The sequence below is a fragment of the Haliotis rubra genome, unplaced genomic scaffold, assembly GCF_003918875.1.
Source record: "Haliotis rubra isolate DU_JTF1 unplaced genomic scaffold, ASM391887v1 Scf768, whole genome shotgun sequence".
Lineage (NCBI taxonomy): Eukaryota > Metazoa > Mollusca > Gastropoda > Lepetellida > Haliotidae > Haliotis > Haliotis rubra.
The window spans coordinates 420184-448151 of NW_025767488.1; the positions used below are offsets into that span (position 1 = coordinate 420184).

General features: G+C 38.1%; 1 protein-coding gene across 1 annotated transcript; it reads left to right on the plus strand.

Annotated features, from left to right (window-relative positions):
- On the plus strand, positions 1-27070 carry LOC124260522. The gene is made up of 5 exons (XM_046694850.1): positions 1-70; positions 9219-9282; positions 9447-9566; positions 9666-9893; positions 27018-27070. The coding sequence occupies exons 2-5, from the start codon at positions 9228-9230 to the stop codon at positions 27068-27070; spliced, it is 456 nt and encodes a 151-aa protein (XP_046550806.1). The 5' UTR covers positions 1-70; positions 9219-9227.
- Positions 27071-27968: the final 898 nt, after the last annotated feature.

Below are 27968 nucleotides of genomic sequence, written 5' to 3' on the forward strand. Positions count from 1 at the left end.
CTGGTTGCCTACACATGCACACGTCAGTGCATCGTATTGAACATATTTGAGGTGTTCACTGGTGCGACAGGTGAGTACTGACATAGTTTTGTTTCATATGTTTGCTGTAATCCGGTCTGTGTTTGAATCACCAAATCCAGATCTAGTGTACGGCATTATTTTTATGTTGTAGTTCTCTCTTGCTTTATACTGCTCGTCGGAATTGAGTGATGATATAAGTGCACGCTGCTCATGGGAAATCCTTGTTTCGTTTTTCATCCTGCTGTGGAAAGGACATACAAGACGGATATGGTGTAATCAAACGGTGAATGTAAAGACTAGATACAGATGTGATGCCATTAGACAGTGAATATAAGACTAGATGCACGTTGAGTAATAAGATGGGTGAATATCATACTAGATGAAGTAATGTGACTAGAAAGTGAACATAAGATGAGATGGATGGATGTGATGTAATGAGACAGTGAATATAAGGGCTAGATTTGATATGATGTAATTGATTAGTGAATACTTAAGGTATTATGCTTTAAGTAGCGTGTAAACTAGGATATGTGGTCCTGAGCATCCAGTTATTTTTACACAAAATACATATCACTAATTATAATGTCATAATCAAGGAACGTCTTCATGTAACATGGCATATGGTTTGTCCTCAACAACTGTTGACCCAAGTTCTATAGGACAAGAATACCTAACCTCAGTGACCATTCTGCAAAAAACAAGAACGGATATAGACGTGTTGTCGACCATGCCAAACAAACAAACAGAAAGGGTTACCCGAAACACGACAATGCGACAACATAACGATATTCTGGAATAGTTTACATGGTCTATAAATGGAAATGACGATGGCCTATACCTTTACACACCTTGACCGGAACCAGTAGTTCAAGGTTCACAGTGTGGATTTGATTCTCACGACTGTATGATATGTGTCATCTCACCATTCGGTAAAGTATATAATCTTTTTTAAACCACGTACACGCGTTGTATATGTAGAAGTTCATGTCTAAATCAAATCTCGTATTAGAACGTATCATCGCTCACGTTTGCAGTTAAAAAAATATTCGACATTGGTACATGAAATTGATATTTACAATGTCTGTTTGAAAAGTCATAACATACCAGTGTGTTTGTAGACCCATGCTCAAACTTATTACAACATATTCGTTTTGATAAACATAATTTACACCAACGACAGTGCATCCATAAATCTTGACATATTAGGTTGATATATAAAACGTCTTTATGTAGAGAGGTTAAAATACTGTCGCATGCGGTATTGATTTAGTAGAACTGAATTTAGAAATATATAGGATCATTTTCAGGCGGCGTAGTCTTAGGGACGGCTCTTCAGCCTCCCTGCTATATAAAGCTATGTATAAGTGTGCTGAAGGCTCGAAGGTAGAAGTCTGACCATATTGATGAACAGTCGCATAATTTTTAAATTGACGCCACATGCACAACCATAAATGATGGAGCGGTAATTAAGTTTTAGATCGGATCAGGGCTGGCTCTGTACAAGGGGGCGTAAACCTAAGCCCGTGCTCACTCACTGTACAAGGGAGAGGGCTTTTTGAACCCCTCCACTTCGAGTTTGAGAAACAACTATAAATATATCAAGTGCTGGTCGAAGATATTACAATAAAAACAACTCAGTTTCCTTTACACAGCTTCAGTTGGGTTACCATATAGAAATGAGTCCGGGTTCTTGTGAGAGGTATATACTGTGACAACAGTGATTCAGTTAGTTTTAGGTTTTGAAAATATCAAATCAATTTTCCAAAACGATTTGTTACATTTGTTGAAAACACAATTGCAGTGGCCTGTCAATAGTATGCATGTTTACGAGGGTCGAGAAAAAGTACGTAGCCTAAATATATTTTCGATGTAAAATGTTTGAAAAGCTTCCATTCTATTTTTGAAGGAATCGTTAGAAGCCCATATCAAATTTCACATGTGTGGGTAATGTAGTTAACCAGATATTTGTCATCTGTACACGTTGGGGTATAATATTTCTAACAACATTGCAGAAAATGAAAACGATTTGTATTTTTTGGTACCTCTTGGATAATGGTATACCCTCAGATAATGTCATATAAAATATGTTCAGTATAGTATTGGATGACTTCCCCGTCATGATCAACCATCGTAAAGATTTGGATTACCTGATTTATATGTAGTCGGGGGCTGTTGTTTAAGGACACCCTGATTTCAATTCTCGAGTAAACATTGGCCAGATATTCAAGCTGGCACTGTTTACAATATATTGTGAGCTGACACTTATTGTGACCATTCAGTATTTAGTTTGAACCCTTGGCATCATGCATGCACCAAGTGAAAACATTAGAATAAGTTATGTCCTTATGATTACGTCATCTGAAAGGGGGATGGGTAGTTTCTCCAAAATAAGCTCTTTCAGTCAGTATGAAGGGGGAGGGGGGTCACTTTAACAAGCGATTGTAATTTCAAATTGCTTTTTTATGAACTTTAATATCTAAGTGTGATTCTAGGGGACTTCTATCAATCTCAAACACATAAAATATTTCTTGCATATTTTGTTTCCTGAAGTTTTTGATGCCATTTATTGTAAGATTTTGCGTTTTTGGGGGTACCGTGATCGTGAGACTGGAACATAGCAAAACCAAATTGCTTGAGCTTGACAGATAATATGTAGAAAATAAAAACATAAAATAACTGCATTTGTATCGTTTCCTTGAGGTGATTCTACATACTTTTGGATTGCCCCTCATAGTCACGACAAGGCATTTTTAAATTATCGACTAATAGCGATCCATTAATTGCATCATTTTAAAACTTTTGGTAAACTATTAACCTTTATGCTGAGTAATGTGACAGACAAAATACTGCCCTTGTGTGACACCATTATCCTGATTATAATGATCAGACATGCTAGACCCTTGTGGACCTGGGAAACTGCCTGCTATTTAAAAACGTGAATATGAATTAAAGCAAACGGCCTCGCAATCCGAAGTCATGTAGATCTTATAAAATATCTATTTCCTTGTTGTATAACATGCTTTTTGTCTAGATAAAAAAGATAGAAAGTTAATGGTGTTGATTAATTCTCGCTATTTTGACAAATGACTCCAAACGCACTAAATGATTGATGGTACTTCTGTTTTTGCGGAAAACACATTGAATATCTGTTATCAAGTTATTGATTTCTAAGTATCAAACTGATCGATTATGTATCATGCGTTCCATGGTTTTGCAAACTCATTTTGTTCAAGATAGGTCCATAGTTAGATAGATCGGTGTGGGTGTGTCCAGGTTTAGGTATTGGCACTATTATGGCATCATGAAACGACGATGTCCAAATGTCATTAAAATATTCAAAACGGTCTCCAGTATTTTACCTTTAGCGTTTGTAGTTGCACCAGCGTGGGAAATGGTCATTAAAAATCAACCACAGTTAAACATGGTTTGGGTTGTTGATGGCAAAATAGTTTTTATGTTCCTAATTCGTAAACTCAACCGAACATAAAAGATTTACATATAATCACACAACTCTGTATTTGGGTACGTTCACGTCAGCCTGACGGGGCGGCAAGTTTAATTGAAATACATTGAATACAAGTTTACATCCACGGCTGGAACCCATCCAGATAATGGCTCCTCAGTGCTGTGTTATCTGGGTTCCAGATCTGTCCATGTGCTCCAGTAGAGATTTCCGATTGGAATTCCTGGAAGCCTTAAAAACTTAGAAAACTGTTTAATACATTGTAAAATATTTGATATTCATAAATTATTATACTGTCTTACATTTTGAATCACAAATCAACTTCAATTGATTTTTCACTTTCATGAATCTGAAGATGGGTCCAGTGACCTAGCAAATGGGAGGTTCAGTGACCTAGTACATTTGTACATGGGAGGTCCAGTGACCTACTACATACGAGGTCCAGTGACCTAGTACATGCGAGTTCCAGTGACCACAATTCAACCTGAATACAGTTTTGCTGTTTAGGAACCACTGATATAAGTTTGACCTGATCCATATTTACCTTGATGGACGGTCAGTCCTGCCCCGTCAGTCCTTAAACTCAAGTGTCTGCTGCACGTGCAATCTACACGGACTCATATAACATGTACAAATAATCACACAACTCTGTATTTGCGTACGTTCACGTTAGCCTCAAGAACTAAGAGAGTGGGCAAATATGTTTAATCAATCATTTATTACTGGACAGGAGATCACAACTTTCAAATTCCCAATTTTTTGTCACATTGAGTATTGCCAATAAGCTATCCGCCACCGACCGTGACGCTCAAATAGCCTGTCCGGCACTCCAGCATTGGCCGCTTCGGTCCCCCCTCCCGACCTGAGGCTGTGTACCCCAAAATCCTGTCTCTTGAGACCAGCAGACTCCAACATACTCAGAATTATCTCTCGCATACGTGCATAAGAGACTGGCTTGCTGCCTCTTAACTCATAAGTGTTTGACTTTCTGCAATAATTAACTGGTTTAAAGATATATTCATCACAGTAATATCTAAATGCTTGTACTAGGTATGACTTCATAATACTAATTGGACACAATTCTGATTGAGTTGCAGCAACAACCTTGCTTTTTCTCTTTAAAGATAACTATGTGACCTTCCCGGAAGATTATGTCAGAATATCTTAAACTTGCTGCCTCAAAAAACCTTAGGAACCCAGCAAAAGAAACTATACAAAATGTTAAATTTCTCAGGTTGTATAAGCTGTCAACAGGAACCTTATCTTTTAACTTTTCTAGAATATCTGCTGTTATAGGTTCTTTTCGCCTGATTAGAAAAATGGAGAGATCTCCGCGAAGATTCAAGCACAGACTTGACGTAATGTGACTGACATGGATTTCGTAGGCCTGCTAAATAATGTGCCCTGCCTATGGCGCAAATCGACTGTTGAATTAATGCAGGACTCTTGCCGTCCTGCTTTAGAGATAACACGTTCAATGATACATGAAATGCAGAAGCCGGTATATGGCTGATACTAAATTGTTTACACAAATCCTTAAACTTCACAAATCGACCTTCATACTGTTTCACAGTAGTCTTAGCTCTAGATTCTAATAGTAATTCTAGTAACCTTTCCGCTGGACTAATCAAAGATGGATCTTTAAGCCCCTCCTTCTCCTTCCAAACACCGAGTGAAAACACATCTGAAAGCATTCAGAAAAATCTGATAGCTGAAGCTGATCCCGTGAAATTCTTATCAAATATAATTTTCGCTGCACCTTTGGCAAAAATGATTCCATCTTTGATTTCCCAGACCCCTGATATACCTGGTTTACTCCCACCGTCACGGTTGAATACTCTTGGCCAAACTACAGCAGACTTCCACAGCGGTATCACAATGGCAGCTCTGCAGCTATTGTACAAAACAAAATCAATGGTTTTACATATCAGATTGAAAGGCGGCACAACCCAATTATTGTCAGGTGAACAATCTTGTGTGAAACAATCCCACGCTTCTGTCCCTGGAACCATAAACCGGTAAGACTTCCGCCCGTATATCCCCAATATTTGAAAAATGACAAAACAATTATCAGAAGATTCCGGTAATGCTATTGATATAGATGCATAAAAAGTAGTGTAAAGATTAAATTGTGCATACTGAAATTAAAGGTCCGGGATACGAACTCGTCTTACCTGCTAAACTTCGTCGGCCATTAAACAGAAAATGTCGGATATGACGTCAGAATCCAGGAATAATAGTAGCGTGAAAACTAACAATATTCACTATGAAACAATGATACTTCTGATGGAAACGCTTACCTACAATGGATATAATCTTGAAATCGAACGAAGTAAGAATTCAAACGCTAGTTCGTCCCCAACAATGGGTCCGCCAGATGTCCTCGGTGAGGTGTAGTCAAAGTTCCGACGGGTAGAGTGGGTGCTCGGAAGCTGACGCTTTATGCACCACCACCGGTTTTCCATCAAGTTGGTGCATGCCTTTGTGGTTTGGTCTGAATCTGACATCTTGCTGGTTATGGTCGTGGCCTGCTTCTACGCTCCCTCGCTACTTTCTGTCACTTCCGGATCCTGTGACGTCATACTGCATGTCGCGGGAAGGCAAAGCTTTAGCTGCTGGACACGTCTGCCTCCGAGTTCTCCGCAATAGTAACACTGTTGATTTGGTCTGGACCTCTCGGTTCTAGCTCCGAAATGTTGAAGACTGATTATCGCTGTGCACCTCCTGTTGCCCTGTACGTTGATTGACATGAGCAGGAGTAAGTGAAGGGCCATATGGACGATTTTAGCTGCTGCGGCAGCCTCGGCTACGTTTCCTGAAAACTTTCGCATCAGCTCTCTCAAACTGACGTTCCTCATCAAAGCTTGAAGCGACGCCGCTCCCTTCCAGTTCTGTGACAACACCTCAACCAGCTGGGGATTTTTTCCGCTAAACGGATAAACTTGTTGCATTTTTTAACAGAGACAGAGAGAGACTCAATTTTTCCACACATAGCAGTAGTATCTTTCTTGCATAATGATGACGTAATGTTGTCTAGACCAGCCAAAATGCCACGATTAAACTTGCATTGCACAGGAGTTCCCTTTATATTTGATGTCAGGGTATTTATCATAGTTCACTTTCTTGGCAATAGACAAAGACAGTTGCTCTGATTCACTGATGAATTCTCTCTTAAGTGTAGACAGTTTAGCATAAATAATCCCAGAATAGTTGGAAAGACTGAAAGTCGTCACCTTTTGGTTGTTCCGAACGTTTCGAAGAAGCAGAGTCGTGTACACCGTCATCCGAAGAGTTCTCCATGTTTGCAGATACAGCCGAGGCACGCAACAACAGTCCTGCCCCGTCAGTCGTGAATGTCAAGTGACTGTTGCACGTGCAATCTACCCTTTAATAGCACATCCATCACGTGACTTACTGCACGGACTCAAGTTCATCTGTACTGAATACTCTCGAACCCAAATACACAACCACGTATTGGTAAATATATGAATAACTTTTAATCTTTATTTCAGTACTTACTAAGGCCACAAGCCTATAGTACATTACAATACAAAATACACAATCAGACATAATATAAAGGTATAAAAATAACTGTAAAAAGTCACACAGCTGAATTGCAGACTCTCAATTTGTGTTGATGTTATTTCTGTACATGGAGGCATGATAAATGGACATAGCTAAATCTTGCTGAACTTTACCAGTTGCATGTAATAACAGTAAAATAAAATTTAGGTACATGCGTGTATGTAAAAATAATAGGATTATCTTTCACTAAGTTGTCAGTAAACAGGGCATACAAACAGAAAATGAAACTCATCTTCAACTAAATTGTAGTTAGAAACGTTGCAAATTCTTTGGTCCCGACTAATGTTTATACAACGTCTCGATTCACGAGAAAACCATCTGCTTGGAAGAGCTGTTCGGAACGTTTTAACAATAATCTTATAAATGTTAACTTCCTGAATTGTTTGTGATTTAAACAATTTGTAATAAAAACATTTATTTGAAAAAGCCAGTGAAGCAGTCCATTTTTGCACATAAACATCTTTTAGCCTTTGTGTTTATGACATTACAAAATGTGAATTTGAATACACATTCTGATCTTGTCAAACGTGTCAATAAAACTACTGAAAAGTAACTCTTCAGCACCAGTAACCCAGTTTCTCTTTCCATTATTGTCATAAAGTAACATCATCTTGTAACTTTTACATTGGGTGGGGGGTTGGGTGGGGGGCTGTATGACGGCATATCAAGAAGTCTGAACCAGTATTTGATTACCTCAATATTTAGGTGTAAATAAAGCGAAAATCGATCACACTCACCATATACAATCAGGCTAGATGTACATATTTTCACACTTAAGAACTTTTACAAGTATATATATGCATTTTTTCTATCACATCAAACTGTTGTAAATCCCACGCTTCTGAACCATATAATAACATTGGGAGTATTTCAATATCAAATATTTTGTGAAATGTTTGGTATGAAATATGTCCCTACTAGTCAGAGTGTAAAGTGGCCATTAAAAGCACCCATAATTATATACGGTTTGGGAAGTTGATCGTAGAACAACCTGCTGAGGAGCTAAAGATGGCGGAATATAATAGCGAGCAGAGAGCAAAAGCAACGCACGGAGTAAGGCGCACTGTAAAGGCTTGAAGATTAGTTTTAAGCATAACTGGGCTTTGTATTGCATCATACCAAGCAAGGATTGAAGATGCTCATGTGGTCCTATCACCCGGTGGAGTAAAAGAATGACATGCAATGAACTGTCGTAAAATGAAATTAGCTGTCTGCTTCAGATATGTTTCTTGCAGACAGAATGCTGATGGACTTAAATCCTAATCCTATAGTTGTAAGCCGTTACAGTTGGCTTTCAGTCCTCAAAATTTTCACAGGATAATAATGTTTAGGTAAGGTATTTTCTGGGTGAATTGATTGGGGACATACCCCATACCTTCAGCCTTATCTTTCGAGGGATCCAAACTTAAACCAAAGATTATTTGACCCCTTTGCTACCCTATCACTTTAATGTCCTTTCGAAGTTTTGGTCCTTGCCTTGGTATGTTCCACATTTCCTTGAGATTTTTTATGTTCTCCAAAGTCAAGTGTTGCAGTTAATTGATGATGCATTTACTTTCAGAGTTATTTCAGGATGTGTCCTAACGATAGACACATAGGCTTCAGCTAGCTTCTATAGACTGAACAAGTTTCTTTACATCAGAAAAACTGATGTTTCTGGAAAATTTAATTATATTTACTTACATCAGTTGTTTCAAGATTGTCTTTGGAGGAGAATGGGTGACTTCCTGAACAGCACACCTTTTATCATCATTCTCACAATCTTCCGTTTTTTTAATTTTCTCCCTGCAGAAGGCAGTGTCAGATCTTGTACACGAGTGCACTATGGCCATATTTTTGGCATTTGAAACAACTCAAAGGGTCTGGAATAAAAATGTCAACGCTTATATTGCAGTAGCATGCTATAATATTTGAGGGAAGGAAAGGAAAACAGGTTTGTGTTGGTTGGGTTGAGCTTCTGACTTTTTTTCTTGTTGAGATTCGTTTAAAGTACATAACACATTAATCTCTCATTTCAGACACTATGCCAGTTGCAGTCATGCCTGTAAACAATATATATATATTATTGATACCTGTCTCCGATTGTCGTCAGTAAGACTGACAATTTTTATGATCAGGATGGAAAGTTTCATTTTCTTTGCCTCTTTAGGTATCCAACATGGGATGGTTCTGGATGGGACTTCTTGTGGTCTGTGTCACTGTGACTCACATTGGTAGGAACGTTATTCACAGTATGTGAAACAAGTGTATATATTTGCACACCGTGAGTTAACTTTATTATCAAGTACTTTGCTTTCTCCGAATCCTGTCAGTATTTTACTGCATTTAACCTTTTACAAATGACTGAGTAACAAGTGGAACCATGCTTTTCAAACAGATGCAGAATGTCACTGTAGTACCACAGAACTCTGTAACTCGTTTCCCTCAACTCCCTGTAGTCAGATGGATGGTCAGGACATGTGTCATGAGGGATGGTTTGGTCCGTACTGTCAGACACGTGAGTATGACGTAGATGGATACAGATAATCGTATGAACACATGTCAACAATATTTGTTTACATTACATTTTATGTTGATTTTGTATTCATCTTGTCAGGAAATATTGCGCTAATGAGATCGTGTAGCCAGAGTAGTACATTGGACGGAAATGCTACAAATTATGGAGCAGGACTCGGTGTAGACGGCAGAGCCACCACAAATGCCCTAAGCTTGCCACGGACATGTGCTCATACAAAGAATGAGTCAAATCCCACCTGGACTGTGAACCTGAACACTCCAGTTCCAGAGAAGATACAACACATCAGGCTCTATCTGCGGGACAGGCGTGAGTACATACATACGAATGACGCTCATCTATTTTGTTTAGTTAATGAGTGAATCACAATGCAAAATCATTACGATGTTGCACTTACTATTGTTACGAACAAACCAAGAGATTAAAATGAAAGATACCTTCCTAAAACAGAAAGAACGCAATACAGACGGAATGGACCAATTAAAACCCTATATATTTCAAGCTAAAAATCAACGACAATCAAATTGTTAATATATCTGCTTAGTAACAGACTTCTGTTGCTTGCTTTCAGTTTTAGATCAAAATGTTCAGAGAATGCAGGAAAATATACTGTTCAAACCATTTCTTATCAGTGATCAGCAAATTCCAAATCAATCTATTATCTTTTTTCAGTTTTATGTGAAATCATATGATACTCAATAAACATGCAAACATTTATTCTTGAAATTAACAAATCTATAAAAATCTACTGCTTAAATCAGTGCTGGACACAGCAGTTTACACATTTATCGCTGTGTTGGTTTGTAGAATCATTTGTACAGATAATTTATGTTCACAGATTCAGACAGTCCTGCACACCATTTATAAAATACACGTCAAGTGGTCTCAGTTATCTGCACGATACTAAAACACGTCACAATTTAATTCTGGACTCACAAAAGTCCAGAAACTCTCTGCACTGTGAGCACTTTCTGACAAGGGATTTGACCAAATTAAACATGCAGTGGTTATGAATATATGCCAAGGATGAAAAAATAAGAAAAAAATTCTTTCGAAAACTTTAAATTTAAACTCGCTCGCCCATGGGCAGGCCCATGGGCGAACAGTGGCCCATGGGCCGGCCCATGGGCGAGAATGTTTAATTTCGATCAGAATTCATGTTTTGGAGGTTGTAAATGAATGAGTGTATGTTTGTAAGCATCATGAAACAAATTTCAACTCATTTTGACTTAATTCGACTAATTTAGAACGATATTAAAATCTCGCCCATGGGCGAAAACATTTTGGCCCATGGGCGAGAATATTGACGTTTACTCAAAATACATGTTTTCCCATGTTTTGAGGTTGTAAATGAATGAGTGTATGTTTATAAGCATCATGACACAAATTTCAACTCATTTTAACTTAATTTGACTAACTTAGAGCGATATTCAAAAATCTCGCCCATGGGCGAAACACATTTTGGCCCATGGGCGAGAATATTGGCTTTTAACCAAATACATGATTTTCCATGTTTTGGAGGTTGTAAATGAATGAGTGTATGTTTATAAGTACCTTGAAACAAAATTCAACTCATATTGACTTAATTCGACTAACTTAGATGGATGCTAAAAATCTCGCCCATGGGCGGAACACATTTTGGCCCATGGGCGAGAATATTGACTTTTACTCAAATACATGATTTTCCATGTTTGGAGGTTGTAAATGAATGAGTGTATGTTTATAAGTATCATGAAACAAAATTCAACTCACATTGACTTAATTCGACTAACATAGAGCGATATTACAAAATCTCGCCCATGGGCGAAAAATAGGTTGGCCCATGGGCGAGAATATTGACTTTTACTCAAAATACATGATTTTCCATGTTTTGGAGGTTGTAAATGAATGAGTGTATGTTTATAAGTATCATGAAACAAAAAATTCAACTCACATTGACTTAATTCGACTAACTTAGAACGATATTAAAAATCTCGCCCATGGGCGAAAAATAGGTTGGCCCATGGGCGAGAATATTGACTTTTACTCAAAATACATGATTTTCCATGTTTTGGAGGTTGTAAATGAATGAGTGTATGTTTATAAGTACCTTGAAACAAATTTCAACTCATTTTGACTCCATTTGACTAACTTAGAGCGATGTTAAAAAATCTCGCCCATGGGCGGAGCACATTTTGGCCCATGGGCGAGAATATTGACTTTTACTCAAAATACATGATTTTCCATGTTTTGGAGGTTGTAAATGAATGAGTGCATGTTTATAAGTATCATGAAACAAAATTCAACTCATATTGACTTAATTCGACTAACTTAGAACGATATTACAAAATCTCGCCCATGGGCGAAAAATAGGTTGGCCCATGGGCGAGAATATTTACTTTTACTCAAAATACATGATTTTCCATGTTTTGGAGGTTGTAAACGAATGAGTGTATGTTTATAAGTATCATGAAACAAAATTCAACTCACATTGACTTAATTCGACTAACTTAGAACGATATTAAAAAATCTCGCCCATGGGCGAAACACATTTTGGCCCATGGGCGAGAATATTGACTTTTACTCAAAATACGTGATTTTCCATGTTTTGGAGGTTGTAAATGAATGAGTGTATGTTTATAAGTACCATGAAACAAATTTCAACTCATTTTGACTTAATTTGACTAACTTAGAGCGATGTTAAAAAATCTCGCCCATGGGCGAAACACATTTTGGCCCATGGGCGAGAATATTGGCTTTTACTAAAATACATGATTTTCCATGTTTTGGAGGTTGTAAATGAATGAGTGTATGTTTATAAGTACCATGAAACAAAAATTCAACTCATATTGACTTAAGTTCGACTAACTTAGATGGATGTTAAAAAATCTCGCCCATGGGCGAAAAATAGGTTGGCCCATGGGCGAGAATATTTACTTTTATTCAAAGTATATGTTTTCCATGTTTTGGAGGTTGTAAATGAATGAGTGTATGTTTATAAGTATCATGAAACAAAATTCAACTCATATTGACTTAATTTGACTAACTTAGAACGATATTAAAAAATCTCGCCCATGGGCGAAAAAGAGGTTGGCCCATGGGCGGGAATGTTTAATTTCGATCAGAATTCATGTTTTGGAGGTTGTAAATGAATGAGTGTATGTTTGTAAGCATCATGAAACAAATTTCAACTCATTTTCACTTAATTCGACTAATTTAGAACGATATTAAAAAATCTCGCCCATGGGCGAAACACATTTTGGCCCATGGGCGAGAATATTGACGTTTACTCAAAATACATGTTTTCCCATGTTTTTGAGGTTGTAAATGAATGAGTGTATGTTTATAAGCATCATGACACAAATTTCAACTCATTTTAACTTAATTTGACTAACTTAGAGCGATATTAAAAAATCTCGCCCATGGGCGAAACACATTTTGGCCCATGGGCGAGAATATTGACTTTTAACCAAATACATGATTTTCCATGTTTTGGAGGTTGTAAATGAATGAGTGTATGTTTATAAGTACCTTGAAACAAAATTCAACTCATATTGACTTAATTCGACTAACTTAGATGGATGCTAAAAATCTCGCCCATGGGCGGAACACATTTTGGCCCATGGGCGAGAATATTGACTTTTACTCAAATACATGATTTTCCATGTTTTGGAGGTTGTAAATGAATGAGTGTATGTTTATAAGTATCATGAAACAAAATTCAACTCACATTGACTTAATTCGACTAACATAGAGCGATATTACAAAATCTCGCCCATGGGCGAAAAATAGGTTGGCCCATGGGCGAGAATATTGACTTTTACTCAAAATACATGATTTTCCATGTTTTGGAGGTTGTAAATGAATGAGTGTATGTTTATAAGTATCATGAAACAAAATTCAGCTCACATTGACTTAATTCGACTAACTTAGAACGATATTAAAAAATCTCGCCCATGGGCGAAAAATTTTGGCCCATGGGCGAGAATATTGACTTTTACTCAAAATACATGATTTTCCATGTTTTGGAGGTTGTAAATGAATGAGTGTATGTTTATAAGTACCTTGAAACAAATTTCAACTCATTTTGACTCCATTTGACTAACTTAGAGCGTTGTTAAAAAATCTCGCCCATGGGCGGAGCACATTTTGGCCCATGGGCGAGAATATTGACTTTTACTCAAAATACATGATTTTCCATGTTTTGGAGGTTGTAAATGAATGAGTGCATGTTTATAAGTATCATGAAACAAAATTCAACTCATATTGACTTAATTCGACTAACTTAGAACGATATTACAAAATCTCGCCCATGGGCGAAAAATAGGTTGGCCCATGGGCGAGAATATTTACTTTTACTCAAAATACATGATTTTCCATGTTTTGGAGGTTGTAAACGAATGAGTGTATGTTTATAAGTATCATGAAACAAAATTCAACTCACATTGACTTAATTCGACTAACTTAGAACGATATTAAAAAATCTCGCCCATGGGCGAAACACCTTTGGCCCATGGGCGAGAATATTGACTTTTACTCAAAATACGTGATTTTCCATGTTTTGGAGGTTGTAAATGAATGAGTGTATGTTTATAAGTACCTTGAAACAAATTTCAACTCATTTTGACTCCATTTGACTAACTTAGAGCGGTGTTAAAAAATCTCGCCCATGGGCGAAACACATTTTGGCCCATGGGCGAGAATATTGGCTTTTACTAAAATACATGATTTTCCATGTTTTGGAGGTTGTAAATGAATGAGTGTATGTTTATAAGTACCATGAAACAAAATTCAACTCATATTGACTTAGTTCGACTAACTTAGATGGATGTTAAAAAATCTCGCCCATGGGCGAAAAATAGGTTGGCCCATGGGCGAGAATATTTACTTTTATTCAAAGTATATGTTTTCCATGTTTTGGAGGTTGTAAATGAATGAGTGTATGTTTATAAGTATCATGAAACAAAAGTCAACTCATATTGACTTAATTTGACTAACTTAGAACGATATTAAAAAATCTCGCCCATGGGCGAAAAAGAGGTTGGCCCATGGGCGGGAATGTATAATTTCGATCAGAAGTCATGTTTGGGAGGTTGTAAATGAATGAGTGTATGTTTATAAGCATCATGACACAAATTTCAACTCATTTTGACTTAATTTGACTAACTTAGAGAGACATTAAAAAATCTGGATTATTTACGGTAACATGGATTAGCTAATAGCGAATTGCCGGGAGACCCACTTTCACACGATCACTCAACCATACCCATTGCCGGTTGAGCCAAACCATTTTCAACTCTTGTTCTCTTAAAAGTGGCTTTCCCGGACTATAGCTATCAGCACACCCCAATCCGACCATCTGTCATTAATTACCTGTCATGAGCTATCAGTTGTATTGAAAGCTCTCGCCTATTGTTTCATTACTTAATTGTTTCACGGATTGGTATGTAGTCACTCCAAATTCACCCATATGTGCGTGACTGTCCTCTCCGACGTCCGCGCCCACCTCTCAACCTAGCATTCTCGATCCACTTTCTGCTCACTATCAAGCCATCTACAACTTCACCCTCTCTCTCCAACCACCTGTCTTCTCAGAGGTCCGCGCGCCTCTATATTCCTTCATTTTTCACATCAACTCTACCTCCCAACAACTACTGTCTCCTCCGAGGTCCGCGCGCCTACAGCCACCACCACCGACCCCGCCGCCTCTCAAGGACCATCCATAACAAACTCCACGGTCAAGGCCGCCCATAGCCCCTCAATTACTACACTCGCTCAGCCTGCCTTGTCCCCCTCAATGCTCCCATACCACCCCTTCACCCCACCCACCCTAGAAGGACTTGCAAGGTCCTTTCATACGTTGGCGACTGTGCACAAATTTAGCCATCACTTAAAAACACAAGTATCCTACTATTATAAACCTGGTGTATCTAAATTTACTTCAAATGTTTTTAGACATATGTACCCTCTCAAGAAGACAAAACTGTGAAACCCGTAAAGGTCCGGCTCAGAATTGGCCTTCAGTAACCCATGCTTATCGTAAAAGGTGACTACCGGGATCGGGTGGTCAGGCTCGCTGGCTTGATTGACACATGTCATCGGTTCCCGATTGCGCCGAACCCGTGAAGATCCGGGTTAGAATTGATCTTCAGTAACCCATGCTTATCGTAAGAGGCGACTAACGGGATCGGGTGGTCAGGCTCGCTGGCTGGGTTGACACATGTCATCGGTTCCCAATTGCGCTGATCGATGTTCATGCTGTTGATCACTGGATTGTCTGGTCCAGGCTCGATTATTTACAGACCGCTGCCATATAGTTGGAATATTGCTGAGTGTGGCGTAAAACTAAACTGACTCATCCAACTGCTTAGATCGATGCTCAATTTGTTGATCACTGGATCGTCTGGTATAGACTCGATTATTTACAGATCGTCGCCATATAGCTGGAATATTGCTGAGTGCAGCCTAAAACTAAACTTACTCGCTCACTCACTCCAAACTGTGAAAATTAGGAACACCTCTAGCTACCAACAATGTCAACAAGAACATAATGGAGTCCCTGCATCAATACATCTTCAAGACTAAACGAATCGATAAATTATTCTAGACCAATATCTGTACGCAAATAATTAAATGTAACTGCAAGTTCAAGGTTCCTAAGCACGTACGTACAATGCACATTTACCCTACCTCATGTAATAATGTCCATCTCTGATTGATTCACGTGACCTTGAACAAATGGTGGACGGAAAAAAGTCATAGGAAAAAAAGTCATGAAAAAAAAGACATAGAAAAAATAACTATTATAAAACATCATGTCCTCCAGTTATTTACTTTGTTTATACTATTTCACTTTCAAGTTAATTATTCCTTTAGTGTGACGCTTTAAGCAATTGGATCTTATCAAAACAGGAGAGATGAACAGATTGTGGGATTAAAAGTCACAAGTCACCTGATTGTTTATTTAACTAGCTTTGAGCTTGACGATATCACAGCGATTAATGAACTCATGGGATTATCAGTTAATGCTCTTACTCAAATGGCTCCTTCTAGCAGCTAATATAAGACTCGCTGGCCGTCAGACTGTGATCCAAACTCTTCATGGCATTGGCTGGAACATTCGGTTAAATATAATAAAAATATGCTGGGACAACTGACTGATGTAGTGCTGTTGCAGATCAAAGTGTTATGATGACAGTGCATTTTCTGATGTCATGTATTTTACTTGAATGATTACATTAATTTTATAAGTTAGGTTCAAATGTGGTAGTGCTGTTGATGATAATATTGTTATGACTTGTTAAAAAAAAAAATACATCATCAATACTGACCTTTTGAGTTTATGACTTTTTCCTATGACTTTTTTCCTACCCAAATCTATTACTTTTTTCCCTATGACTTTTTCTACAACCGAACAAATTACAATGTATGCCGGGTGCACGGTTGTGCACTGCTTTGGCAGGTGGTGTTGTACAAATCATTAGGCAGAATAAATCATTTATATCCCGCCCCATTGAAAAAACGGTATCTTCCCATAAGACAGACAAAATAGTTTATTTATGTGTCACGTGAATGTACATAAGATAGACCTCCCAAAAGACAGACCGCTTAAAACAGCACGTTTTATGGTTGGTTGCATAAGGCTTAATGAAGCTGTACCCTTGAAAATGTGCATCCACGGCAGTCAGTAAACCGTGAAGCAGTGGTTCAAATCGACTGGTCAATACCTTGTTAGTGAAATATATGACTGAATTTCAAGCTATATTTACATGAAGAGAGATTTAAGATATTTTTGCCTAAGGTTATGTATAAATATGGTTTTATAAAAATCTTTCTATGATGTATATTTTGACCCTCTAGATAACAGTGTTTCATAAGCCTGTTACGGCTGGATGTATGTAAAACATTATGCGTTTATGTTATATGTATTATATATCTTGTTTACATACATGGGGCACTTTGATAAACTATGTCTAGCTGTCTGTCTGTCTTTAAACATTCGTTAAGATAAATTCTGTTTACTATTGTGATGCGGTGTATTCGAGGATTTTTGCGTCCCGTTTTATCCACCTAGCCGAAGGTGTCAGTGACAGTTTGCTACTACTTATGATAGGAATTAATTTGACGTTTTGTTTATCCAGTTCTTGTGTATTCTGTTATATTTTATATGTACCGGTGAGGTATTAATAAAAGCAATGTTTTGCTTGTTTACCAAACCAGATTCTCTGATAATATAAATATGTTTAAACCATATGTTCAAAACTGAAATACAATATGAACATGCACACAATAGCAAAATTGAAAAGCACATCTTGCCAAACAAGGTTTTCAAGAGCATATACGCATAAATGTGCACGTCTTGAGAAAGGTCAAAGTTCCTATTCCTGTCTCAGTAAACAGGGTTGTTCAATCACACATATATACACACCAATTTTGCATGACAAATAAGTTGATGCACAAAAGAGAATTTAACACCATTTCGACACCTTATAATACAATCAATTCGAGATTTCCTTAGAATGTACGATATTTGGCTGCGCGATAAGCGCAGTCAGTCTTTTAAAAACACCCTCACGAGCACCTGTACATCTCACACCTAGCCCAGAGTGATCAATGGATTGTATATATTTGGAAAGCAAAATACACTTGAAAGTCGTGGCTGTATAACTCCAATACACAAGACCAACGGATGGGGACACAACGACTTTTCGACGCAAATTGCCGCAGGCGCTTTGCGGAAATTACGTAACTGAACGCGGAGATACACTAAACGTCATCGTTCCGCTCCGTGACCTCATCTTTGCGAGCCACACTGAAATACTCAACTAAGGTGAAACTCAGAATGATGAAATTGGAAATGAGGAAGAAACCAGCTAAATCAACATGTGGATGACAACACAATAACTTGAAAAATCTCTTGAATTCTTATGACAATGCAATATCTGTTGAGACCATGATAATTTGAACAACGGAGAAAGTTATATGGATATACAACTTCTTTATTATATTGTAAGCGGCGTTTCGGCGCTGTACCCCCTAACAGGCAGCAGGGGTTACCTGGGATACGAGGACACACATGAATGAGCGTGCAGGGCAGGTTGTTCCGTTTGTAATATGGTCCAGGATATTTTGGCTGCCCATAAAATTGACGCTGTGACTTCATTCATTCATTTATGTCAATATACATATTATCATCATCATCAATCTCATCAACAGTATTATGAAATACAACCATTAGGCAATATTAGCACTACCACCATGATACAAACATACATTATTATAAAATATCACATTATACACAATATCACAAGCATACATCATTATTCATAGTCCCACAAGGTGAGACACACCGTAAGCAAGTGGAGTCTCGACATCATCTTGCAGCAGTCTACCCTAGCCGTTCTTCAAGCTGGCGATATTTGTTTTTCTTAGGTCTCACACAACCACGACCCTGCAACTACATCAATGTTATTTCTGTGTAGTTCTGTTATGACCTTATCAGATTGATATGTCAACGAGATAAGTGATGTGTTCAGTTTAAACATAACACCAATCATTAATTTAATGACTCACTCGTGTTAGTGTCAGTTCAGGTGAACTCTGTTCACGGGCTCAGCGCAGTGGTAAGGTGAACCGTAATCCCATAAAACCAGTGAGGCATGAAGTCCCACATAGCCTAATGAGCGGTATCTGCCTAACTGGATAATTTTAGGCCTAAAAAGTGTATCACCTGTTGTTTCAAGAGATTAGCATGGTTCAGTGACCTGAAACCTTTAAAAATATCTGCTGGCAAACTGGGGACACCCCCGTTTCGGCGTAGCTGCTAAAACCGTTATCAAGCAACTGATGTCTACTGGGTAGACCCGTAAGTTAGACCAGAGACCATATAATAGATCTATTATATGGTCTCTGGTTAGACCAACTGGGTCGAGGTAAAAATCCTTGGATGTTTGATGTTGTGACGACGGTGTTGTTTTAAGGGAATAGGACACTAGCTTTCTACCAAATGTAAAATGTGTTAACTCAGCTCACCCTACATTTCGTGGTGAAAGATACCTTTGTGTAAATGGTTATAAGTTCATAGTGAAAAAGAGGAAAGGGGAGAATGGATCTCGTGAAAATGCATGCAGAAAGACTGCATACAGATCAACACTCTCAACTGTCTTAACGACATAGTTTCTAAAATACCGAGAGACCACATCCACGGACCTGTGCATAACGAGGTCAAGGTAAATCTTTTCGGCTGTTGCAAAAATATTGACAATTTTTTAAAAGGTAAAATCAAACTCAGTCTTGAATATATTGTGTATTCCTCATTGCCTAATGTAAAGACTACATATTAATACTATGGATAGTTCAATGTATAGTTTAAACATGTTTTCTTCAAGTAATCATGACGGGATTGGCAAACAAACATAAACATGCATGTCAATGCCGCTCCATAACAATAATACAATTACATAGATAGTGATGTACACTGTCTGCAAAACATAATGTGTGCAAATCATAATGGCAATCCACAAGGGCAATATTAAAAATATTGCATGCAACTTACTCTCTGGTGTCCTCCGATCAGTTAGACGTCCCAGACACGTCAAATCAACATAAGTTATGGTTGGTTGCACGCAGGTACACTGCACTGTTACCTTTAACAACGTTATGTGCTTAAGAATATATTAAGCCATATAATTAATAGGGCTGTAATGATGCATCAAACTATTGATGAATTGCAATTATTCCGAAAGCAATTAATCGATGGTAGAAATGAAAAATTATCGATCCATCAATAGAATGTGTGACTATCGATAGCTTAGTGATGGTTATTTATTCTTATTAAATATTTGTGTTGTTTCGATTTTTTTTTATTGTTAATGTGCAAACCTGCAGCTTCATTGAGTCTATGTTTTAACTGTTTACTCCATCTTGGTTTCAAGTTTCTTGTCAGTTATTCATAGGGGGGAGCAGAGGAAGCCCAACAGCCATTCGTATCCACCATTGTACCGCTGGGAGTAACTCAATTAGTTACATGGGAAATCTATAATCCTGTTTTGATCAAAGTGAACATTATGAACACAAACTGTGAGAAGCCGAAGTCAATTAATATTAGTATTCTGATCAAAGTATTTCTGCACAAAAAGTAACAAACTCATAATTAGTGTTAAAATATACCACTAACCACTAATATGAAAACATCTCGTTAGTCTATGGGACGGGTCTATTACGCCACTGGGTAAAACTAGGTTTGTAATCACAGTCACGCCTGATTGATCCAAAGTTGTCTGATAATTGGCGTGTCTGACAAATGGGATGTCTAACTTATGAGAGCAAAAGCATACATGGAATTTGAGACCCCTTCTTCATCTCGGTTAAATGTGTGTTTAGCAATAATAAATCCTAAATAAAAAAACCCAACTTGCTTATATATACAGGATGTACAGGAGGACTGCAACAGTCACAATGGATTGACATGAGAGTGACGATGAGAGCTATCGGGATAGGTTTGTATGTTGAGGTACACTATCTTCTTATTAGTTTTCATTACTATCAATGCATCCCACTAATATATGATAACATTCATGATAACAGCACTTCGTGTCCAGCTCGTTAAACGACACAATAAAAATACAATTAATATAATAGACTCACTCCCTTAAACCTCGGGCGAAGAATAGCCGTGACGGGCAGACGGGAATTACAAAATAATTGATCACAAAATATTAAAACGAAACGTGCGAACCTGGGTAGGTACACCTCGCAAGTGTGGGGTTGCCCACGATAGAAGTTATTCAACAATGAATACTATGACGACATACCGAGTGTCACGTAGAATAAAACACAGTTTTGATGCTTTTGTTTCCTTTGTGAGGAGGTTTGACAAGGCCCTTCGCTCCCGAGTGGTGACGTGTGACGTCCTGGGCAGGAAGTGACAGTGTATTGACTTCTCTCCTTAATTACCCAGTTGGGCTCCCTAATTGACCTTTATTTGTTCTGAAGCAGCATGGACTATTTATTTTATTTGGAAGTGGTTATTGGCAAATGTCAATAGGATTGACAAGACATATTTCAATGCAGTTACATTTTTAAGCTCTCACAATACTGTTTATGTTCCAAGAATTACAAATTAACAGTAATATTTCATATTCAACAATTTCTTAATTTTGACTGTTCTGACGTGTATGTTTTGATATTATCTGTTCGTACACGCATACCATTGACGAGCCACATTTCATGGCATTACTTCTAATGTTTTAAGTGCCTAGTGACTACATATGATGAGGTAGGTGAGAGCTAAAGTAATAATTAATATGTTTATAATAAGGGATAAACCACCATACCCCAAAAACATGGAAAACATATATTTTGAGTAAAAGTAATTATTCTCGCCCATGGGCCAACCTATTTTTCGCCCATGGGCGAGATTTTTTAATATCGTTCTAAGTTAGTCGAATTAAGTCAATATGAGTTGAATTTTGTTTCATGATACTTATAAACATACACTCATTCATTTACAACCTCCAAAACATGGAAAAACACATATTTTGAGTAAAAGTAAATATTCTCGCCCATGGGCCAACCTAATTTTCGCCCATGGGCGAGATTTTTTAATATCGCTCTAAGTTAGTCGAATTAAGCCAATGTGAGTTGAATTTTGTTTCATGATACTTATAAACATACATTCATTCATTCATTTACAACTTCCAAAACATGGAAAATCATGTATTTTGAGTAAAAGTCAATATTCTCGCCCATGGGCCAAACTGTTTTTCGACCATGGGCGAGATTTTTTAATATCGCTCTAAATTAGTCGAATTAAGTCAAAATGAGTTGAAATTTGTGTCATGATGCTTACAAACATACACTCATTCATTTGCAACTTCCAAAACATGGAAAAACATATATTTTGAGTAAAAGTCAATATTCTCGCCCATGGGCCAAAATGTTTTTCGCCCATGGGCGAGATTTTTTAATATCGCTCTAAATTAGTCGAATTAAGTCAAAATGAGTTGAAATTTGTGTCATGATGCTTACAAACATACACTCATTCATTTACAACCTCAAAACATGGAAAAACACATATTTTGAGTAAAAGTAAATATTCTCGCCCATGGGCCAACCTATTTTTCGACCATGGGCGAGATTTTTTAATATCGTTCTAAGTTAGTCGAATTAAGTCAATATGAGTTGAATTTTGTTTCATGGTACTTATAAACATACACTCATTCATTTACAACCTCCAAAACATGGAAAAACACATATTTTGAATAAAAGTCATTATTCTCGCCCATGGGCCAAACTGTTTTTCGCCCATGGGCGAGATTTTTAATATCGCTCTAAGTTAGTCGAATTAAGTCAATATGAGTTGAATTTTGTTTCATGATACTTATAAACATACATTCATTCATTTGCAACTTCCAAAACATGGAAAAACATATATTTTGAGTAAAAGTCAATATTCTCGCCCATGGGCCAAACTGTTTTTCGACCATGGGCGAGATTTTTTAATATCGCTCTAAATTAGTCGAATTAAGTCAAAATGAGTTGAAATTTGTGTCATGATGCTTACAAACATACACTCATTCATTTACAACCTCCAAAACATGGAAAAACATATATTTTGAGTAAAAGTCAATATTCTCGCCCATGGGCCAACCTATTTTTCGCCCATGGGCGAGATTTTTTAATATCGTTCTAAGTTAGTCGAATTAAGTCAATATGAGTTGAATTTTGTTTCATGGTACTTATAAACATACACTCATTCATTTACAACCTCCAAAACATGGAAAAACACATATTTTGAATAAAAGTCAATATTCTCGCCCATGGGCCAAAATGTTTTTCGCCCATGGGCGAGATTTTTTAATATCGCTCTAAATTAGTCGAATTAAGTCAAAATGAGTTGAAATTTGTTTCATGATGCTTACAAACATACACTCATTCATTTACAACCTCCAAAACATGAATTCTGATCGAAATTAAACATTCTCGCCCATGGGCCGGCCCATGGGCCACTGTTCGCCCATGGGCCTGCCCATGGGCGAGCGAGTTTAAATTTAAAGTTTTCGAAAGAATTTTTTTCATTTTTTCATCCTTGGCATATATTCATAACAACTGCATGTTTAATTAGGTCAAATCCCTTGTCAGAAAGTGCCCACAGTACGGAGAGTTTCTGGACTTTTGTGAGTCCAGAATTAAATTGTGACGTGTTCTATGGTATTTTGCTGTGAAAGTAAAAATAAAAGCAATACTGCACAAAAATTCAATTCCTTGCTTCCTACTTACACAGTATGTGTTATTTTAATTTTAGACTCAGAAAATGAAAAAGCGAAGCTTGAGACGACCGAAGTTTTGGTTCAGTCCACAGTCAAAATGTGAAATGCGACTTTGGATCATGTACTTAATCCATCGAACACTGAATGTGAATTATAAAAGGTGAACATGTCTCATTTGTATTAACATCAAACAACATTTGGATAATGTCCTGATAAGCATACGTAAGGGGAAACTCGTCTGTCATACAACCCATCATCAGTGCTATTGAAGTATCTTGGCTGCCTCTCCGTGCACCCTCCTGGATTAAATGGGCTGCTCACATCATACACAATCACGTGCCACAAGCAATCGTGAGACTGATCATAATCTACTAAACCTTTCCGTCTCTGCTCTCGTCAACTCAATTTTCTTTTAGCGAAACGTCCTTACCATTTTGAATTGGAATAGTTTGGTTCACCATGAACATAAAATAACGAAAATATAGCGTCCGTATCCACAACAAATTCCCTCCAAGTGATCTGAGTTACATTGACCTAGTGTTACGCATAACGGAGTTATGCCCCCTTATCATTATGCGTGTATGACCTCTTTGTCGTCGTTTGACGTCATAGAAGAAAATCCATTTTTGACATTTATTGCGAGTCATTTTTAATGTTGAGCGTATAACGTTATGCACAAGCACATAAACCCAATTCATATACACTTATGTCGTTCAGATGTCAGGCTGTGTTTTCTTCGCTCACACTTTCCGTAAAGATGCCACATTAAACAAGAAGACAGTCATCAGTATCCCCCGCAATGGCAAAATACTCTTCATGATTATGTCTATGAGTTATGATTATGTCAAATATTTTAGGTGTGTACATAGAAAAGTGGAAGGAGAGTATTGAAAGGGTTTAAAAGTTCTGCTCCAAAAAGGAGCACTATCACCAATTTCAGTCTAAGTCAAACTTGTTGCCATGGAAACGCCAAAAATATTTTATTCAGAATTCCAAAACTACCAAAAGGCACAAGGACACTACCAGATCTATCTATGTGCCAAGTTTGGTGAAGAAATAGTGAACAGTTTTAGAGTTCAGCTCCGGAAAAGAGCACTACCACCAATTTCAGTCTAAGTCAAACTTGTTGCCATGGAAAGGCCAAAATATTTTATTCAGAATTCCAAAACTACCAGAAGGCACCAGTACACCACCAGATCTATCTATGTGCCAAGTTTGGTGAAGACATATTGAACGGTTTTAGAGTTCAGCTCCGGAAAAGAGCACTACCACCAAATTCAGTCTAAGTCAAACTTGTTGCCATGGAAACGCCAAAAATATTTAATTCAGAATTCCAAAACTACCAAAAGGCACCAGTATACCACCAGATCCATGTATGTGCCAAGTTTGGTGAAGAAATATTGAATGGTTTTAGAGTTCTGCTCCGGAAAAGACAAATGTGCACGGACGGACAGAGTCCATTTTAATACCCCCCGCAAAATTCGTAGCACAGTGCTTTTATCGGTGCGCGATAAAAAGCGGATAAATTTACTGTTTTTAACGCACATTTAGCAGTGTCTATTTCTCAAACCGCCGAGGTAGTTGCACTTATATTTATACCAACGGATAGGAAATTTAATATTCTACAGTTCTGTGTAATTTTATAGCCGTACGTAGATCCAGGAACACGCGAGTGCAATTCTCGCACAACGTTCACTTTTCAAACCGTATGAAAACGTGCGCCTGAAAAAAACCCCTCTGCACCAAGGGGGTAAGGATGACATGCATCACTTAAACCCAGATAAAGGGGTCCAAGATCAGTGGCAAGATTATCGCATTTAGCGTTAACCGCTAAATTGTGTTATTGTTGTCGTCGCCATACCACGTGCCTTTGTTTATAAACATGACCTTGGCGCGCGCAGCTGCAAACATTATATCAACACATGACGTCATCAGTTGCTACGTCATCACACTACGGTGAGTTACCTCACTTCTCGCGTCACCACCGAACTCGCCTGTCGCGCACAGCTATTGTCACCGCTAAACAACCTAACGTCACTGCCAAACCGAAATGGGACCCCCCAAAAGAAGAGCAGCGTTACAGCACAAGATAGTCCCACAACCTGCAGCTGGAAAGAAACGCAGGACAGCAGTGGAGTCAGCACAGAAAGCCCGCCGGTGGACGTTCAAAGACATACTACAAAACTAATGTCTTGCGTAGTCTCATTTTTTAACATTCATTCATTAATGTTAGGGCTAAGTAAATATGTGGTGTTTGGTACAACCTAGAACAGATCCACACCACCAGGCATACAACCAAAGACAGATTGTCCTCTAGGGTTAGATAAATGGATGGTCACGTGGCTTTATATAGTAAGCGAGGGGGGCACATTTGTTTTTCTTAAGGGGGGGGGGGGGGAGTTGAAGAGCAATAGGGTCTCATTAGCTTATTCTAAAACATACGTCAAACAGCGTAGGGATGACACGTTGTTTTATGGGCGCCGCCATCTTTGTTTTCGAATCTCTCGCATGGTCACTGCAGCGGGCGCATTTCGATTGTGACGTCATTGTAATAAAGGTTGAGTTGAGTTGGGTTTTACGTCACATCGGCATTATTCCAGCCATATAGTGACGAGAACAAGTTTGCATTAACCCATTCAACACCGCAGGCCGCTTAAGCGGCCACAACGTTATGAGTCCCCAGACACCGGAGGCCGATTAAGCGGCCAGGCAGTAGTCACGTCAAAATGAGACATAATTTTAGGAACCTACCTGACTTATGATTCATATATTAAATCTATCACATTTCACAATGTCTGAAAACACTTATTAAATTTCAATTTATCATATATTATCAGCAGAATTAAAATTATAAACTATTTTTCGCAATGTTATTGAAAACAACTTATTTAAGTTGTAGTTGTATTATTTGAATAATATTATAAAAATAAACTTCATGTTTATCAACAGTAGGATTAGATCTTTTAAATGGTGTATGGGATGTAGTAGCAATAACGTTTTACAAGCTTATAATTTCCTTCATAAACATAGGCTTCATCTATGACCTCAGAGTCTCTGGGAACTCGGTGTCATGGCAGGAAATGCCTCTGGTTGACTGGTGTTGAAAGAGTTAATAAACATTGTAAGTACATACTCGGAATGAGTTTTATTTCAAAAGTATATATTCATTACATTGTCATTTAAGGGAAGATCGGAAGTGGCGCCACCGCTTCCAGCCTCGGACTTGCCATCGTGTAGTGCCAAGACGTTGCAAATGTTGCTCCAAGTTTCCCCTCGTTCTGGCCATGTAGCTGTTGCCAATTACCCAGGCCAAATATTGCGCTTGAGCGTTCCGAGGAGGATCCAATGTCGGTCCTTGAATGTCCACCGGCGGGCTTCTGTGCCGACTCAACTGCTGTCCCGTGTTGTCCTGCGTTTCTTTCCAGCTGGAGGTTGTGGGACTATCCTGTGCTGTAACGCTGCTCTTCTTTTGGGGGGTCCCATTTCGGTTTGGCGGTGAGGTTAGGTTGTTTAGCGGTGACAATAGCTGTGCGCGACAGGCGAGTTCGGTGGTGACGCGAGAAGTGAGGTAACTCACCGTGGTGTGATGACGTCATTTGTTGACGTAATGTTTGCAGCTGCGCGCGCGCCAAGGTCATGTTTATAAACAAAGGCACGTGGTATGGCGACGCCAACAATAACACAATTTAGCGGTTAACGCTAAATGCGATAATCTTGTCACTGATCTTGGACCCCTTTATCTGGGTTTTAGTGATGCATGTCATCCTTAACCCCCTTAATGCAGAGGTTTTTTTCAGGCGCACGTTTTCATACGGTTTGAAAAGTGAACGTTGTGCGAGAATTGCACTCGCGTGTTCCTGGATCTACGTACGGCTATAAAATTACACAGAAATGTAGAATATTAAATTTCCTATCCGTTGGTATAAATATAAGTGCAACTACCTCGGCGGTTTGAGAAATAGACACTGCTAAATGTTGTCCAAAGTTTTTTATGCGTTAAAAAACAGTAAATTTATCCGCTTTTTATCGCGCACCGATAAAAGCACTTTGCTACGAGCTTTTTAATGTGGCATCTTTACGGAAAGTGTGAGCGAAGAAAATACAGCCTGATATCTGAACGACATAAGTGTATATG